The sequence below is a fragment of the Sus scrofa genome, chromosome 4 (assembly GCF_054392235.1).
Source record: "Sus scrofa isolate SSC_HxYL_T2T_F1_AM1 chromosome 4, Sscrofa_HxYL_maternal_Yorkshire_Landrace_v2.0, whole genome shotgun sequence".
Classification (NCBI taxonomy): Eukaryota; Metazoa; Chordata; class Mammalia; order Artiodactyla; family Suidae; genus Sus; species Sus scrofa.
Window position 1 is genome coordinate 41,741,951 of NC_139386.1, and position 18,496 is coordinate 41,760,446.

The 18,496-nt window shown below is 43.3% G+C and overlaps 1 protein-coding gene across 5 annotated transcripts in view; it reads left to right on the forward strand.

Moving 5' to 3' along the window:
• LOC106510020 (uncharacterized) overlaps positions 1 to 18,496 on the forward strand; it is an 88,342-nt gene that overhangs the window by 54,838 nt on the left and 15,008 nt on the right. The window contains exon 6 of one of the 5 annotated variants that reach the window (XM_085022028.1): positions 7,937 to 8,647. The exons of the other annotated variants lie outside the window; for them this stretch is intronic. Within the exon in view, the coding sequence (XP_084878154.1) occupies positions 7,937 to 7,951 (15 nt within the window). The 3' untranslated portion in view covers positions 7,952 to 8,647. Of the gene's footprint in view, positions 1 to 7,936; positions 8,648 to 18,496 lie in introns of those variants that run through there. 5 annotated transcript variants of the gene reach the window in all.

Below are 18,496 nucleotides of genomic sequence, written 5' to 3' on the forward strand. Positions count from 1 at the left end.
GCACTGTCAGCCAAGGCAGTAGGTAGTCAAACAGGTGTGTCTGCAGGCAGAATTTATGCCTTTAACCTCTGCTCCATGATGTCACCTGTAAGATTCTTCCAGCTCTTAAATTGCCTTCCATCACAAAACACTATAATATAACCGCACCCCTCAAACTCACCCTGTACCTTCCTGCCTCCCAGTTTTGTACACACTGTTGCCTCAGCCCAGGATCCTGTTCCTTCCACACTGCATTTAGGCATAGAGTTCACTCTTGAAGAAGTCACTCAAACAACAGAGCCTTCACAATAAGCAGTCCAACTTTACAACTCCTCCTTCAGTCTCCTATAGCTAAGAAATTCCCCACAGGATCTAGCACAGGGTCTGCCAGGTCTCAAGTCTGGTGAATTGAACTGTTTTGTCCTCTGTGCTGCAGAAGGACGTGTAATAGAAAATGTTTTTCTTCACGTTGTATAGTGTTTGGGGGGATTTGAGTGAAGTGATATTATTCAATAGAGCTACCCAAAGGTGGACATTATCTTGATTCTATTTTTTTATTTTAATTTATTTCCACTCTACAGCATGGGAACCAAGTTACTCTTATATGTATACATTTTTTCCCCACCCTTTGTTCTGTGGCAATATAAGTATCTAGACATAGTTCTCGATGCTACTCAGCAGGATCTCCTTGTAAATCCATTCCAAGTTGTATCCGATAACCCCAAGCTCCCGATCCCTCCCATTCCCTCCCTCTCCCCTGGGCAGCCGCAAGTCTATTATCCAAGTCCATGATTTTCTTTCCTGTGGAAATGTTCATTTGTGCTGGATATTAGATTCTAGTTATAAGTGATATCACATGGTATGTCTTTGTGTTTATGACTCATTTCACTCAGTGTGAGAGTCTCTAGTTTCATCCATGTTGCTGCAAATGGCATTATGTCATTCTTTTTCATAGCTGAGTAGTATTCCATTGTGTATATATACCACATCTTCCTAATCCAATCACCTGTCAATGGACATTTGGGTTGTTTCCGTGTCTTGGCTCTTGTGAATAGTGCTGCAATGAACATGTGGGTGCATGTGTCTTTTTTTTTTTTTTTTTTTTTTTGTCTTTTTGCTATCTCTTTGGGCCGCTCCCACAGCATATGGAGGTTCCCAGGCTAGGGGTCGAATCGGAGCTGTAGCCCCCCGGCCTATGCCAGAGCCACAGCAACACGGGATCCAAGCCGCGTCTGCAACCTACACCACAGCTCATGGCAACGCCGGATCATTAACCCACTGAGCAAGGGCAGGGACCGAACCCTCAACCTCATGGTTCCTAGTCAGATTCGTTAACCGATGTGCCACGACAGGAACTCCGCATGTGTCTCTTTTAGGTAGAGTCTTGTCCAGGTGTATGCCCAAGAGTGGGATTGTGGGGTCACATGGAAGTTCTATGTATAGATTTCTAAGGTATCTCCACACTGTTCTCCATAGTGGCTGTACCAGTTCACATTCCCACCAGCAGTGCAGGAGGGTTCCCTTTTCCCCACAAGCCCTCCAGCACTTGTTATTTGTGGACTTATTAATGATGGCCATTCTGACTGGTGTGAGGTGGTATCTCATGGTAGTTTTGATTTGCATTTCTCTTATAATCAGCGATGTTGAGCATTTTTTCATGTGCTTGTTGGCCATCTGTATATCTTCCTTGGAGAACAGTCTATTCAGGTCTTTTGCCCATTTTTCCATTGGGTGATTGGCTTTTTTGCTGTCGAGTTGTATAAGTTGCTTATATATTCTAGAGATTAAGCCCCTGTCCGTTGCATCTTTTGAAACTATTTTCTCCCATTCTGTATGTTGTCTTTTTGTTTTCTTTTTGGTTTCCTTTGCTGTGCAAAAGCTTTTCAGTTTGATGAGGTCCCATGGGTTTATTTTTGCTCTTATTTCTATTGCTTTGGGAGACTGACCTGAGAAAATTATCTTGATTCTATTTTGCACTGTGTTTTAACTATTTAAAAAAAAAGATTTCTTACCCAAATCGTGTAGGAAATTTACCTAAAAGTTGTTATTCTCCTCTCCCAAATTATTTGAATGACTATTTTAACCGTTTCAAATTCTTTGACTATTTTAACCCATTGATCTTTATGGATTTTTAAACTGCTTCTCCAAATTAGTAAAATGCTAATAATTGTAGAAGCTGGGTGTATGGCACAGGGGAATTCATTATGCTACTCTTTTTTTGTCTATGTTTAGAATTTCCATAAATAAAATTAAAAAATGAATTGGTTATCCATGTTCAAAACCTTTGAAGCCTACAGCGATGAATTTAGTAAAAATCATAGTAAACATGCAAATGGGATGTTATTCATGGGAAATTAATTTCTTTGGGAGTGGGGAATTGATTTCCAGTCAATTCAAACACAAAATCTACAGGGCCTTTGGTAGGGTTTTCCTCTTTGTTTCCTCAGATTCAGTGAGTCATGAAGTTTTGTTTTTTGTTTTTGGTTTTGGTTTTTTAGGGCCACAGGTAGCATATGGAAGTTCCCAGCCTAGGGATCAAATCGCAGCTGTAGCTGCCAGCCTACTCCACAGCCACAGCAATGAGGGATCCCAGCCAAGTCACCTACCTACACCACAGCTTATGGCAATGCCAGATCCTTCATTTGCTCAAAGAAGCTAGAGAACTTTCACTTTAAAAAATAATAATACCTTTAACTCAGCTGGCACCAAAATTTAGCAACGACAGTTAACCAGGAGTAACATTAAGCAAAATTCTTTTAGTTGAAATAACAACTTTATTGCTCAAGTGATCTCAGTAAAATGTCTTTTCAGTTCATAAACAAGGAACTCAGAGATTGTACTTTATCACTTTTTTCGGTACAAGATATACACAGTGGCGCTTCCTCTCTTGTTTCCTCTTTGAAAAGTTCTGTCTGTTCTACACCGCTTAAATTCTGCCTCCTCTGTGAAACTTTCAAGACTGAGGCTGCTGTTATAATAAAAACTATTTTTATTATGCTCTTAGCCAACTTGTATTGAACCCTTATTACACGGAGGCAACAGGTTGAAAAGCAATTATCTGCCTACTCACCACATTCATTTGGGAGGCATATTAAAAATAGATTCCCAAGTCCCTCCCCTAAAGATCCTGTTTTGGTAGCTCTGAGCCCTGAATCTGTACTTTAATAGGGTCTCCTGGGTGATTCTTGGGGCCAGGCAAATTTGAGAAATCAGGTAAAACAGTTAAGCCAGGGGCCCTGGACACCCCTTGAATACAGACGGCCTGAGTTACAATCCATGCTCCATCACTCACAGTATGGTCTTAGAAAAGTTACTTAATATCCATAAGCCTCAATTTTCTCATCAGTAAAATGATAATAACAGCAGTACCTACCTCACAGCCATGTAGTGAGGTTTCAATTTGATTAATACCAGTACAAGATTTGGAGAACCTGATTTAAGATAAATAATTGCAAAAAATCTTAAATTTGCAAATTTCACAAAAACATATAACCATGGGAACACAACACCAGGGCCCCTCTCAGGGCCCTGACGTTTTATGAGCATCATAGAAAATTCACTGTTAAGTAGCTATTATTTTATTGTGCTCAGGCTTTTTAAAAAAAATTTTTTTTCTATTATAGTTGATTTACAATGTTCTGTAAAAGCTCAGACTTTTTGTGGGTTGTTCCATTTCAGTTTTGCCATGACCCTGTGAGAAAAGTATTATTATTTCCACTTTATAGTAGAAGGATCAAAACAGAGGTTTAGGGGGATGGTCACCTGCCCAAAACTATGGTCTGCCAAGTCCCAGAGCCCACAGGTGTTGTCAGGATCACATAATGGATTTGTATACTCTGCCTTTATTAATCCTCTTTTTATGAGAATGACCTTGTCAAAGTTAGAGATATAAAGAGACTTAAGTTGGAGTTCCCATCATGGCACAGTGGAAACGACTCCGACTAGGAACCATGAGGTTTCGGGTTTGATCCCTGGCCTTGCTCAGTGGGTTAAGGATCCGGCGTTGCCGTGAGCTGTGGTGTAGGTTGCAGATGCAGCTCAGATCTGGCTTTGCTGTGGCTGTGGCGAAGGCCGGTGGCTATGGCTCCAATTTGACCCCTAGCCTGGGAACCTCCATATGCCACAGGTGCGGCTCTAAAAAGACAAAATAATAATAATAATAAAGATACTTAAGTTGATTGCCTTTCCTGTGTCACTGTGGGGCACCACAAAGCTGGGACTGTTCTCAGCTTTGTACTCAGCATCCCAAGGTTAAGCAACTAATTGCCTAACCAAACTCACAGGGAGCTGACTGAGCACACGAAATGCCAACGTGTTCATGTAAAGTGGGAGGGTGCTTACCATCAACCCAGTCAAGGGGGCCAAAGGACAGGTCAGAAGACAGTTTAGCAAATCTGGAATCACAAACAGGAGTTGGGTGCCATGCTGAGATATTTTCATCAAGCCAGGCTAACTGAGTGACTGTTTTCTGCAGCCAAGAGATAACATCTGCCCAGCAAACAGGGGTGGAGGCCAGGAATCAGAGCATCAGCTCGCTTAAAAAAGCACTGGATAAAAGGCAACTCATTCTTACTCTCTTGTCCTCCTTTCAAAGTCAGCCTCCGGGAGTTCCTGTTGTGGCTCAGTGGTAACGAACCTGACTAGGATCCATGAGGACTCAGGTTCGATCCCTGGCCTCACTCAGTTGGTTAAGGATCTGGAGTTGCCGTGAGCTGTGGTGTAGGTTGCACAGGTAGCTCAGATCTGGCATTGCTGTGGCCATGACATAGGCTGGCAGTTGCAGCTCTGATTCAACCCCTAGCCTAAGAACTTCCATATGCCACGGGTGCGGCTCTGAAAAGACAAAAAAACAAAACGAAGTCTGTCTCCAGTTTGACTATTTCGTACAGTTTGTAGAACTATTTTGGTATAGGCATCTTAAAGCCCTGACTTTGAGCTGACTTTGGAAATGTATCAACTCATGTAAATGAAAAGCCTAAGAGCAGAAGACCTGGTCTCACCAAGTCCAGATTGGGGTTCAAATCATCTGCTCTTCTCCATAGCTTACTTAATTCTCAGGCTCCACATGGAAGCAAGATGGCTACAGCTACTGCAGCCACAAGATTCAAGTTCAAGTAAAACGTGAGATTAGGAGCCACTTTGTAGTGGCTTCATTAACTGGCTTGGCCTACCTGCTTACTTTTGGCCAATCATGAGGCAGCAGGAAAGCGACCTGCTGACTGCTGTGGGCCTAGATCATGTGCTCTTGAGGCAAGTGGGTAGAGCCTATACATTTCATGGCTTGTTGAGGGCTTGGCTCTCCACACAAATAAAAGGCACTCTTACCTGGAAAAATGGGGATAGAAGTAAACAAATGTCCCCACCACTAGGGCTTCATGCCTACTACATTATAGTATAGTTGACAGTGTTAGTTTTTTTCTGACAATAACCATATTCCAGGAACACCTTCTTCAGGATACACCGCAGCCAGCTTCTTTGGGCTTGGGTGTGTCCCACAAACCATTTCTTCTCATGGGCAACTTCTGCAGTTGGCGAAATTCCTTTAACATGAGTGTTTCAATTTCCCTGCCATTATGAAGAAAGAACAGACACTTTTAAGAAATATATATATAGGAGTTCCCTTGTGGTTCAGTAGGTTAAGTGTCTGATGTTGTCACTGCTGTAGTTCTGGTCATTGCTGTGGCTGGGGTTTGATCCCTGGCTTAGGAACTACTGCATGCCGAAGGCATAGCCAAAAATAAATAAAAGAAAAGAAATACATATAAAAATACACAAAGAACAAAAAACTTATTATACATGGCCTCGACACGTAAACAAGACCATTAGTTTTATTTATTTATTTATGTTGTCTTCTTAGGGCCGCACTCGTGGCATATGGAAGTTCCCAGGCTAGGGGTCGAATTGGAGCTATAGTTTCCAGCCTATGCCACAGCCACAGCAATGCCAGGTCGGAGCCACGTCTGAGGCCAACACTGCAACTCACAGCAATGCCGGATCCTTGACCCACTGAGCAAGGCCAAGGATCAAACCTGCAACCTCATGGATGCTAGTCAGATTCGTTTCCACTGAGCCACGATGGGAACTCCCTTATGAATTTTAACCCAGTCTTTCTTCCATGGATAAAGTTTGGTTTTTGTCACTGTCGTTTTTACATTGTTGTTGTCCTCCTGCAAGTATTTCTACTTTTTTGCTTAGCAATATAGAATAAATTTTAAAAATTATTACCTAGACTTTATGAATATAATAACTTTTCATTAAAATATTTTAAAATATTTTTACAAATTAATACAATTATGGGGAAACAATTCAAGTAACATGAATGTGTATCAAAAAAGTAAAATCACCAGATTTTAAGAATGTGTACTAAACTCATGCTGAAATCTCCACTTCTTTGTGAGACCCCGAGAAGAGGTTTGTTTTTTTGGTTTTTTTTTTTTTTTTTTTTTTCATTTTTGGCTGCCCTGGGGCATATGGAGCTCCCAGGCCAGGGATCAGATCAAGCCACTGTCAAGACCTAAGTCCAGAGTTCCCGTTGTGGCTGAGTGGAAACAAATCTGACTAGCATCCATGAATATATGGTTGAATCCTTGGCCTTATTCAGTGGGATGAAGGATCCAGCATTGCTGTGAGCTGTGATGTAGGCAGTTGGCTACAGCTCCTGATTCCAACCCTAGCCTGGCAAATTCCATATGCCGCGAGTGCAGCTCTAAAAATACAAAAAATACAAAAAAAAAAAAAAAATGCACCCGCAGCAACACCTTGCCGGGCTGGGAATTGAACCTACATCCCAGCACTCCCAAGACACTGTGGATCCTGTTGCTCCACAGCAGGAGCTCTCAAGAAGAGATTCTTGAATGTATAGGAAGGAAGGAGGGAAGAAAGGGAGGAAGGAGGAGTTCCCATCGTGGCTCAGTGGTTAGCAAATCCAACTAGGAACCATGAGGTTGCTGGTTTGATCCCTGACCTTGCTCAGTGGGTTAAGGATCCGGCCTTGCCATGAGTTGTGGTGTAGGTTACAGACACGGCTCAGATCTGGCATTGCTGTGGCTGTGGCGTAGGCCGGTGTCTACGGCTCCGATTTGACCCCTAGCCTGGGAACCTCCATATGTCATGGGAGCGGCCCAAGAAATGGCAAAAAGACAAAAGAAGAAAGAAAAAAGAAAGAAAGGGAGGAAGGAAGGAAGGGAGGGGTGGGGTAGAAAAGTGAAAGATAAAAATAGTCACTCTTGAGAAAATGAGACAGGGCCCTCTCTGGTAATGGCTGAGCAGCATTCCCTAAGGATGAAATGATGGGAAACCACGTGGTAAGCCAAGGCACCCTGTCTCATAAATCCACATGGGAATTAGTGCAGTGAAGCCACAGGAAAGTCCCAGATGTAGACAGAGATGTAGCTCAAGTGTCAGAGGCTTGCAAAAAGCCAACACCATCCAAAAATCTCAACACAAGAGGGAACTTGCATCTGAGAAAGAGATCAATGAGAACTTGAAAATGAGGGATTTCGGGTCCTCACAGACAGCGTTCTCAGTCCCAGCTGCCTGCTGGAGTCACCAGGGAGCTTTTACGAATCAGATGCCCTCTGATCTCCAGACCAGACTTATCTGCTCCCCAGACTTCGCTACCCCCTAGTTGGGTCAGAATTTCTTGGGATGAGATCCAAGCATCAGTATTTTTAATGTTCCCAGGTGATTCCAGTGAGCAGCCAGGGTGGATTTCAGCTATTTGGTTGGGGAACATTTCCATGAAAACAGGAATACAACACATGATCACAAGAAAGAATCAGCTAAAGATGCTGGAAATAAAATACAAATCACTGTTGACAGAAAAAAAGGAATAATGGCCTGCGTATAGGACTGGACATGACCTCGAACGCAGTCTCTTCAGATGAGTCACTTTGCAGAATTCCTGCAACCTCTTTGCTCCCACCTGCCTTCACTCCCTCTCTTTCTCTATTCCCAGGCCTACACCCTGTAAATTATAGTCAAAGGGCGCCATTAAAAAGTCTAGCAGATGAAAGCAACAAAGAAAGTTTCCAGAAGACAACAAGGAAAGTTTCTAGAAGACCAGCAGCTGAAGGTCATGGGAGTTGTGTGAATGTGCTCCTTCTAACGGCCCTGGCTCACCTCTGCCTGAGCCTTGGCAGGATTTGAACTTGGAGCCTGGAAGGCACACCTGGAACTTTCAGTGAAGACGCATCTGGAGAGGCCTTGGAATAGTTCAGTAGACATCACACTGTACCCGAATTTTCTCTCTTCTCTTCCCCCACTTCCTCCCCAGGAAGGTAAAATAGACTAAATGATCAATTAGGGAGTTCTGTTGTAGCTCAGCAGTAACAAACCCTACTAGCATCCATGAAGATGTGGGTTTGATCCCTGGCCTCGCTCAGTGGGTTAAGGATCCCCAGCATTGCTGTGAGCTATGGTGTAAGTCGCAGATGCAGCTCAGATCCTGTGTTGCTATGGCTGTGGTGTAGGCCGGTGGCTGCAGCTCAGATTCAACCCCTAGCCTGGGAACCTCCATATGCTGTAGATGCAGCCCTGCCTTACTATACAGCACAGGGAACTGTGTGTGATTGGGTCACTTTGCTGTACAACAGTAATTGAAGAAATATTGTAAATCAACTATTTTTTCATTTTTTTAAAGCAATAAATAAATAGATAGATAAATGAATTAACGAAATGATCAATGGGGACAGGTTTCAAGGGAAAAATAGACTCAAGGAGCCACTGGCAGGATGTGACTGAAAGGGGGCCTCCATCCCACCCACCTCTCCCTCTCTGCCTGACCCCAGCAGCTACTGGAGGACAGAGAAAGACTTGCCCCCTCCTAGGGGCAACTCAGCATTTGGATGATGCAGCTGAGACTGGCAAATGCCGCAGGTGATGACCTCATTAGGTCAGGAAAGGTAGCAGCTAGGAGCTGGCATTTTGGAGACAGACCTTGGTTTGACTTCCTGGCTGGCACGTACTCCTTTTTTTAGCCTATTACACCTTCGGTTTGAATCAGGTTGATGCTTGAGACAAATGTCTTCACTGAGGCACTCAGAGACTCAGTGTCTGCTCTGAGGGCCTATTACCCACCTCCTCGTAGAGGGCTAAAGATTGAACTGGATAATGTAAAGCCCCAAGTGCAGGGGAGGTAGTCAACAGAGGGTCTCTCAGTCTGCCCTCCTAAAGGACCACGAAAACCTAGTCTCAGTTACTAACGGGAAGCTGCTCTCGCTCTCTCTCTCTCTAGGAACTGAGCGCTGAAACCCAGGTGAGGTGTTCTCCAAACCGTTTTCTAAGCATGCACTCTTGCTACACACATATATTTTGCCTATTTACAATACCCTGTTGATGTCAATTTGGGGGGCTGTAAAATCATCTGGATTTATACAACTTTCTCCAGATTGTTTTTATATATTGGATTTAATTTTGCCAGTGATAACGGAAGTAAATTTAACTTTGGAAGATCATTAACACTTCAATCTACCAAGACCTTCGGAAAAAAATAGTTCCATCCATCAGTAAGCTTGAATCTGAGGGATCCCTGGCCAGGACCTTGCTGATAACCTATTAATCTGCATGAGACTTCTATCTGGAAGTATAATAGACCATTCCTTGCAATGATTTTTTTAATTTAAACTTATTTATTTATTTGTTTGTTTTTGTCTTTTTGTCTTTTTTAGGGCTACATCCTCGGCATATGGAGATTCCCAGGCTAGGGTTCAAGTTGGAGCAGCAGCTGCCGGCCTATACCACAGCCACAGCAACTCAGGATCCAAGCCACGTCTTTGACCTACACCACAGCTCACAGCAATGCTGGATCCTTAACCCACTGAGCAAGGCCAGGGATGGAACCTGCAACCTCATGGTTCCACAGTCGGATTCGTTAACCACTGAGCCACAGCGGGAACTCCCTTATTTGAACTTTTAAATTTTGCAATTACATGAAGTTTTAAGAACTAATACCAAGAGATCTCAGGTACCCTTTACCGGTTTCCCCCAGTGGTAATATTTTATAAAACTATAGTAAAATATCAGAACTGGTATATTGACATTGAGACAGTCAATATACAGAATTTTCCATCACCATAAGGATTCCCTTTTTTGCCTTTTAAATCCATACCCACCTCCATCCCCTCTTTAACCCCTGGCAACCAAATATCTGCTCTCGGGAGTTCCTGTCATGGCTCAGTGTTTAACGAACCCGAATAGTATCTATGAGGTTGCGGGTTCAATCCCTGGCCTTGCTCACTGGGTTAAGGATCTGGCTTTGCTGTGAGCTGTGGTGTAGGTTGCAGACATGGCTTGGATCCCAAGGTGCTGTGGCTATGGTGTAGGCCGGTAGCTGTAGCTCCGATTTGACCCCTAGCCTGGGAACCTCCATATGCTGAGGGTGTGGCCCTAAAATGCCCAAAAAAAAAGACCAAAAAAATTTTTTTGAAAAAAAATTGAAAGTGCACATAAAAAAATTCTTCTCTCCATATCTATAATTTTATTCTTGTCATTTAAAGAACGTTATATAAATATCATCAAAAAGTCTACAAATAGGAGTTCCCATTGTGGCTCAGCAGGTTAAGAACCTGGCATAGTTTCTGTGAGGTTGCAGGTTAAATCCCTGGCCTCACTCAGTGGGTTAAGGATCTGGCATTTCTGTAAGCTGTGGCATAGGTTGCGGATGCAGTTCAGATCCGGTGTTGGTGTGATGGTAGTGTAGGCCGATTCAGCCCCTAGCCCAGGAACTTCCATATGCCAAAGGTGTGGCCCTAAAAAGAAAAAGAGTCTACAAATAATAAATTTCGGAGAGGGTATGGAGAAAAGATAATGCTCCTACAATGTTGGGAGGGAATGTAAGTGATACAGCCTCTATTGAAAACAGTATGGAGGTTCCTTAAAAAACTAAAAATAAGAGTTCTTGTCATGGCTCAGTGAAAACAAATCTGACTAGCATCCATGATGCAGGTTTGATTCCTGGCCTCCCTCAGTGGGTTAAGGATCTGGTGTTGCTGTCAGCTGTGGTGTAGTTTGCAGACGCAGCTCAGATCCCACGTTGCCATGGCTGTGATGTAGTCTGGTAGCTGCAGCCCCAATTCAACCCCTAGGCTGGGAACTTCCATTTGCCATGGGTGTGGCCCTAAAAAGACAAACAAACAGATAAAAACTAAAAATAGAGTCACTACATAATCCAACAATCCCACTCCTGGGAATATATCCAGAAAAAGTGAAAACTCTAATTCAAAAGAAATTTGCCCCCCCAGTGTTCATATTAGCACTATTTACAATAGCCAATACATGGAAAGAACCTCAGTGCCCATTGACAGATTATTGGCTTAAGATATATATATATGGATATATATGGATATATTTGGAATACTACTCAGCCACGGAAAAGAATATATTATTGCTATTTGCAGCAACATGGGAAGACCTAGAGAATATTAATACTTATTAATATTAATGCTTATGAATATTAATACTTAGTGAAGTAACTCAGATAGAGAAAGGCAAATACCTATATCACTTATATGTGGAATCCAAAAAATAATTCAAATGAATCTATATACAAAACAGACACAGACTCACAGACAGAGAAAACAAATTTATGGTTACCAAAGGGAGGGGGCGATTAAAAGCATGGAGTTAACAGATAGTTTATATCTACACAGAAAATAGGTAAGCAACAAGGATTTACAGACTAGCACAGAGAATTATACTATCTTGTAATAACCTATAGTAGAATATAATATGAATTACATGTATTGAATCACTGAATCACTTTGCTGTACACTTAAAACTAAGACAATATTGTAAATCTGTTGCTGAAATTCAGCCTCCGTCTGCTGGTGCCAAAATGAAAAGCAGAGACAGGAGTTCCTGTCGTGTCTCAGTGGTTAACGAATCCGACTAGGAACCATGAGGTTGCGGGTTCAATCCCTGGCCTTGCTCAGTGGTTAAGGATCCAGCGTTGCCGTGAGCTGTGGTGTAGGTTGCAGACACAGCTCGGATCTGGCATTGCTGTGGCTCTGGTGTAGGCTGGCGACTGCAGCTCCGATTAGACCCCTAGCCTGGGAACCTCCATATGCCATGGGAGCGGCCCTAGAACAGGCAAAAAGACAAAAAAAAAAAAAAGGGAAAAAAAGAAAAGCAGAGACAGAGTTTGGGTAAAGGAGAAAAAGCTTTATCGCTTTGCCAGGCAAAGGGGGCCACAGCAGGCTAACGCCTTAAAGACCATGCCTCCCTTGGAAGGGGTTAGGAGGTGGTTTTATAGTTTGGAGAGTGGAAGATAGGGCCATAGATAAGGATCAGGGTAGAGGCAGGCTTGCATTGTCTCTCAAATCTGGTATTTGGTGGCCCCAGGACTGGTTCTGGTGGTCCTTCTTCCTGGAATGAAGACTGCTCCATCATGTAGTTCTTCCATTTGTTGGGGGGGTTTAGTTCTACGGAAAGGCTCAGAGATATTATTTATGTATATTCCTTGAGCAGGAACCAAGACCCTGCCCCAAGTCTGCCCTATTGTCTCTTGACTGCTCCTCTCTGGTCTCTGCATCCCCCCTCCCCAATTCCCTGATTAGCAACTGCCCTTTGGAACTCAGGGAAAGTCATGGAGGCTAAGGCTTCTTCCCTAAAAATAAGAAATGGAGGACACAGAAAGGCTTAGGTGCCCAGGAGCCCCACAGGGCACTCGCTCAGTTACAGATCTGCCCTACTTCAACATTTATTTATTTATGTATTTATTTATTTATTTATAGCTGCACCTGCCTGTCCTGTCCAATATCGTAGCCACAGTCGTGTGTGGCTGTTGAGCACTTGGAAACGGGGCCAGTCCCAACTGAGACAATGCTGTCAGTGTGAACTACATAGCAGCATTCATAGACTTGGTGCAGAAAAAAAATAACATATCTCAGTAAGGATTTTATATTGATTACATATTGAAATACTATTGCAGATATAAAACATGTTATTAAAATTAATTTCTCCCCACCCTTTAATGATTTTTAACATGGCTACTAGATTCAAGTAGCTAGAAGTTTTGAAATCACATATGTGGCTTGAACTGTATTTCTATTGGTTGTTTGGCTCAAACTGAATTTCTATTGGTTGTTTGGCTCAAACTGAATTTCTATTGGTTGTTTGGCTCAAACTGTATTTCTATTGGTTAGCACTGCTCTAACCATTGGACTGTCATTGTCAAGGCTGCCGTCCTCTTAGTCCAAGACCCCAGGAGTCTGGGGCTTCTTGCTTCTGGGCCATGAGGCATGGGAAGATGGGTGCCCCCCTCCTTCGGTGCATAGCACAACCATCCCCCTGAGGGGGTGCCACCACTTGGGCCCTGCACAGGCCCCCAGCTCCTAGGCCCTTCTCCAGGGACTCTCTCAGCTCTCTTCTTTCTTATACTCACAGGCATCTCCCATCTTCCACTCTCCTGGGATGTTCAGCATCACCCATCACTTGAGTGGCTTAGGTTTTCCTTAAAGACTGGAAGAGGCCCCAATTCAGGTACCTTCCATGCCTTGGCTTCCCACTCCAAAAAAAAAAAAATCCCTCAAGCCACAGACACAAGAGAGTGTGGCTACCTGCTTGAAAGGGGGAGAACAAGACAACTAATCTAGAAAAAATCTAGATGAATACTTGCTGTTTTTCCTTGTGGTAATTGCTTTTTTACCAAATGGTCACAAGAAAAATTAGCATTTACTTTTATTTTTTTAATGATTTTATTTAACAAGGATTTATGCAGTAGGTTTCACATACCAGGTACTGCTGAGAGCTGTTTACAAATAGTAATTCATTCAGTTCTCATAACAAGCTTATGAGGTAGGTCCTATCATTGTCCCGGCTTTACAGAGGAGGAAAAAACTGAGACACACACAGAGACATTAAGTAATTTAATAAAGTCACACAGCTAGTAAGTGGCAGAGCCAGGATTTGAACTCAGGCAGCTTGTCTTTAGACATCGGAGTCCTAATTACATGGTAATTACTAAAAGTGCCTCTTGAGACTGTTTTGTTTGTTTGTTTGCTTTTTAGGGCCACACTGGTGACATATGGAGGTTCCCAGACTACAGGTCTAATCCAAGGTACAGCTGCCAGCCTACACCACAGCCATAGCAATGCCGGATCTGAGCCACATCTGTACAGCACAGCGCACAGCAATGCCAAATCTGAGCTGAGTCTTCAACTTACACCACAGTTCACAGCAATGTGGAATCCTTAACCCACTGAGCAAGGCCAGGGATCGAACCCAAAACCTCATGGTTCCTAGTCGGATTCATTTCCATTGTGCCATGATGGAAACTCCCGAAGTGACTATATTAAATATAACTTACTTTTATGATCAGAAACTCCTTTTCTTTTAGGTTGACCTTTAGGGTCACTTTTAAAGAGCACACGTTTGCCCTCTAAATCTGTCTTGTGATATCATTGACTCAGACACTTAACCATTTTGAAAATAACCTCTTTCACCTTTTCAGAAAACATTTTTCCAGGAGCACTTTCTCCCCAGTGCTGTCAGAGCCATTATTTTTCTTAATTAGCATTTGTCAAATGGCTGCAATTTGCCAGGTGAAGGAGTCCAGGTTGAGATGGCACTGTCAGAAAAGAAATAGCACAGTTGGTTTCACAACCTATGACACCATTCTTCAGTTTGCTGTCAGTCAGATTTTTTTTGGGGGGGGAATATATGTAAAGGACTTGGAAATAGAAGGTACAGTTCTCTGTCTTCTCTATTGATGAGAAACCTGAAAACAGAAGCCTTCCCATCAGGAATGACCCTGACATCACAGGAGGAAGCTCCAAGCCAGTCTTTGTCAAATAGGCAGGATGGAGAAGCAACCCCAGAGGGAAGAAGAGCAAAGACCAACCTTGGCCTTCAGGTCCTCCTGGGCACCAATCCTCTTATAGCAGGACATTAGATAACACGTCCAAGCTCAGAAGCATCAGCTTCATTTTCCTGTTCCATTAGCTATTCTTTGACTTTCATTGCTTTACAGTCAAGGCCACTTCACTTCCAACGCTGAGGTCTCCATCACCTAAGTCTGCCCACCCCGTGCCCGATCACCTTTGTCCCTGGGACTGCAGGTCTGGACAGGGCCACTGAGGGCCCCATCTGTGTGGCTGACTGTCACTTTGTGGCTGGGCTCATTTTTGCTGTGAGATTTTTTTTTAGATCCCAATTTTTTTTTAGATCTTTTGAGACTTTATTGCTTGCTCCCACAGAAAAATTTTTCAAATTTTACTTAGATGCAGATTTCTCAATGGCAGAATTTTCTGAATCATCTCTTAATCCCAGGACTTGGCACAGAGAGGTCAGCACAGAACTCAACAAAGATGTATTAACGGAAAGAAGGTAGCCAGTCTTCCTTCGTGCTCTGCCCTGGAACACTTAGATGCTTTCCTTTTTCCTGTATTTCCCCTAGGTGAGAATATAAGGTATATAGAACTTACAATTCGACTTTTTAAAAAAATTAACATGGGAGTCCCCTCGTGGCTCAGCGGAAACAAATCTGACTAGTATCCATGAGGATGCAGGTTCGATCCCTGACCTCGCTCAGTGGGTTAAGGATCTGGCGTTGCCATGAACTATGGTGTAGGTTGCAGACTCAGGCTTGGATCCCGCACTGCTGTGGCTGTGGTGTAGGCCAGCGGCCACAGCTCCAATTGGACCCCTAGCCTGGGAATTTCCATATGCCTCGGGTGCGGCCCTAAAAAGACAAAAACAATAAAGATAAAAATAAATTTTATAAATAACATGATATAGACATTTTCCTGTTTGTTATTGTCTGGATATTTGTGTCCCCAACCCCCAACCCCCAACCTATATATTGAAAAACTTGTGCCCAAAGTGATGGCATTAGGAGGTGGACCCTCTGGGAGGTGATTAGGCCCTGAGGGTAAAGCCCTCATGAATGGGCTTAATGCTCTCATAAAAGAGGCTTCAAAGCCCTCTCTTGCCCCTTCCGACATCGAGGAGACCACGAGAAGTCTTCGACCATAGAGAGGCCTCACCCAATCATTCTGATCCCTTGATCTCCTGCTTCCAGCCTCTAGAACTGTGAGAATTAAATTCCCATTGTTGGACTCCCCGTTGTGGTGCAGTGGAAATGAATCTGACTAGTATCCATGAGGGTGCAGGTTCGATCCCTGACCTTGCTAGGTGGGTTGGGGATCCAGTGGTGCCATGAGCTCTGGCGTAGGTCGCAGAGATGACTTGGATCCCGAGTTGCTGTGGCTTTGGTGTAGGCCAGAAGCTGTAGCTCCGATTCGACCCGTAGCCTGGGAACTTCCATGTGCCGCAGGTATGGCCCTAAAAAGCAAAAAGATAGAAATAAAAAATAAGTTCTCATTGTCTATAAACTACTTAGTCTTTGGTATTTTGTTATAACAGCCCAAATGGGCTCAGACAGGGTTACCATAAATTCTTCCCAATTTTTTGTATGTATGTATATATGGTTGATTAATATTCCATTGCATGAATATACCAAAATTTTCTAAGCCGTTTTCCTGGTGTCCAGCATTTGGATTATTTCCTCTTACTAACTATTACAAGTAAAACTATAGCCAGCTCTTTCATCGGCATCTTGGCTTCATTTCTTAGGTTCCCTGAAGTGGAATTACTAGGTTAAAGGACATGAACAGTCTTTGCTAATTTGATAGTTTAACACACGTCATCTTGTGGTTTTAATCTGTATTTCTTTCCTGGCTTATGGTGCCAAACATTTTTCTTTATCTTTGTTTAGTAGTTGGGTTTCCTCCTTTGTAACTTGCCCGTTCATGTTCTTTGTTCATTTACCTATTAGGGTCTTAGTATTTTTCTTATCAATTTGCATGAGGTTTTTTCTATTACGAAGATTCTAACCCTTGTCATATTTGCTAAAAACAGTTTCCCTCATTCTGAGTTTTAATGTTTCAGTGTTTGTTTACTGACATAGATATTTACCAAATTTGTATAACTTAATAAGTGTTTTCCCTCATGCTTTTATTGTTTCTAACTTCAAACTTCTTGAAAAAGAGACTCATACTACTAGGTCTTCTTCTAAACTTCACTGTCTCCAAAATCCACCATCATCCATCTGGCTGTTGACTCCAGGACTCTTGACAAGATGCCCTCTCTCTGGAATTCCCATTGTGGTGAAGCGGAAATGAATCCAACTAGGAACCATGAGGCTGCAAGTTCGATCCCTGGCCTTGCTCAGTGGGTTAAGGATTCCACATTGCTGTGAGCTGTGGTGTAAGTTGAAGACTCAGCTCAGATTTGGCATTGCTGTGGCTCTTGTATAAGCCAGCGTCTACAGCTGATTCAACCCCTGGCCTGGGAACCTCCATATGCCATGAGCATGGCCCTAAAAAGCAAAAAAAGAATGTCCTCTCTAACATCACCAATGACCTTCTACCACCTTTCAAGTCCCATAGCCCCACCTGACCCCCTGGAAAAATCTGGAAAGTGGAGAGCATCTCTCCCCATGACCTCCAAGATGCAGCCTCTTGCCTCCCCCACACCATCCACTCTTTCTCATTAGCTGCTGCTTTTCCATCCCCTTGACCAGATCTTCCCCATCCTCCCATTTCTAAAAGTTTGGAGGAATGTCTTCTCTTGCCCATTAAGACATATTCCCCATGTGAGCAATCTCATCTAGCCCTGCGGTTTTAAATGCCACCTTGATGCTGATGACTCCCAAATTTCTATTGCCCACCTGGACCTCACCCCTGAACTCCAGACTCCACCTTCCTCTGCAGCATTTCCACTTGAATGGCTCACCAGCATCTCAGACCTAACATGGCCACAAGACCAAATTCAAATCCTTGATTTACTCTCCCACATTTGTCTCCCACATCCCAGCAAATGGCAACCTCAGCCTCACAGATGCTCACTCCAGAAGCCTGAGTCATCTCTGAGGCCTCTCTGTCATACCCTAAATCCAGTTTGTCAGCAAAGCTGATCAAATACCTCTGGAATCCAATCACTTCTCACTTCTACCAAAACCAAGACTCCATCATTTTTCTCCAGGACTACTGCTGCAGAATTCTGTTTAGTGCCCCCGCTTTCACTCATGGCCCTTGTATCATCTGTTCCCCACCTCAGGGCCTTTTAAAGTAAGGTAGGTCAGGTCACCCCACCACTCAGGTCTCCCACCCCAAACCTCTATCTCCTCCCTTGCTTATTCGGCTCCAGCTACATAGGTTGTGTGCTTCCTTAAAGACACCAAGCACACTCTTGACTCTGGGAATTTGCACCTGCTCTTCACCCGAAATGCTCCTCCACAGATATGCTGCCTCATGTGCTTCAGACTCTCCTCAAATGTCATCTCATGAGAGACACCTTTCCTCACTCTGCTTTATTTTTCTTCATAGCCCTTGCTATTACTTACATATGGTATATCTGTTGTCTGTTTCCACTGGCTAGAATCTAGCTCTGGGATAGAGAGCCTCAACGTGATTCCCAGTGACCCCACCTCCCAGTATCCATGCCCTTGTATAATGCCCTCCTCTTGACCTAGTGACTTCAAAACAAATAGAATTTGGAAACAGTAATGGGATGTGAT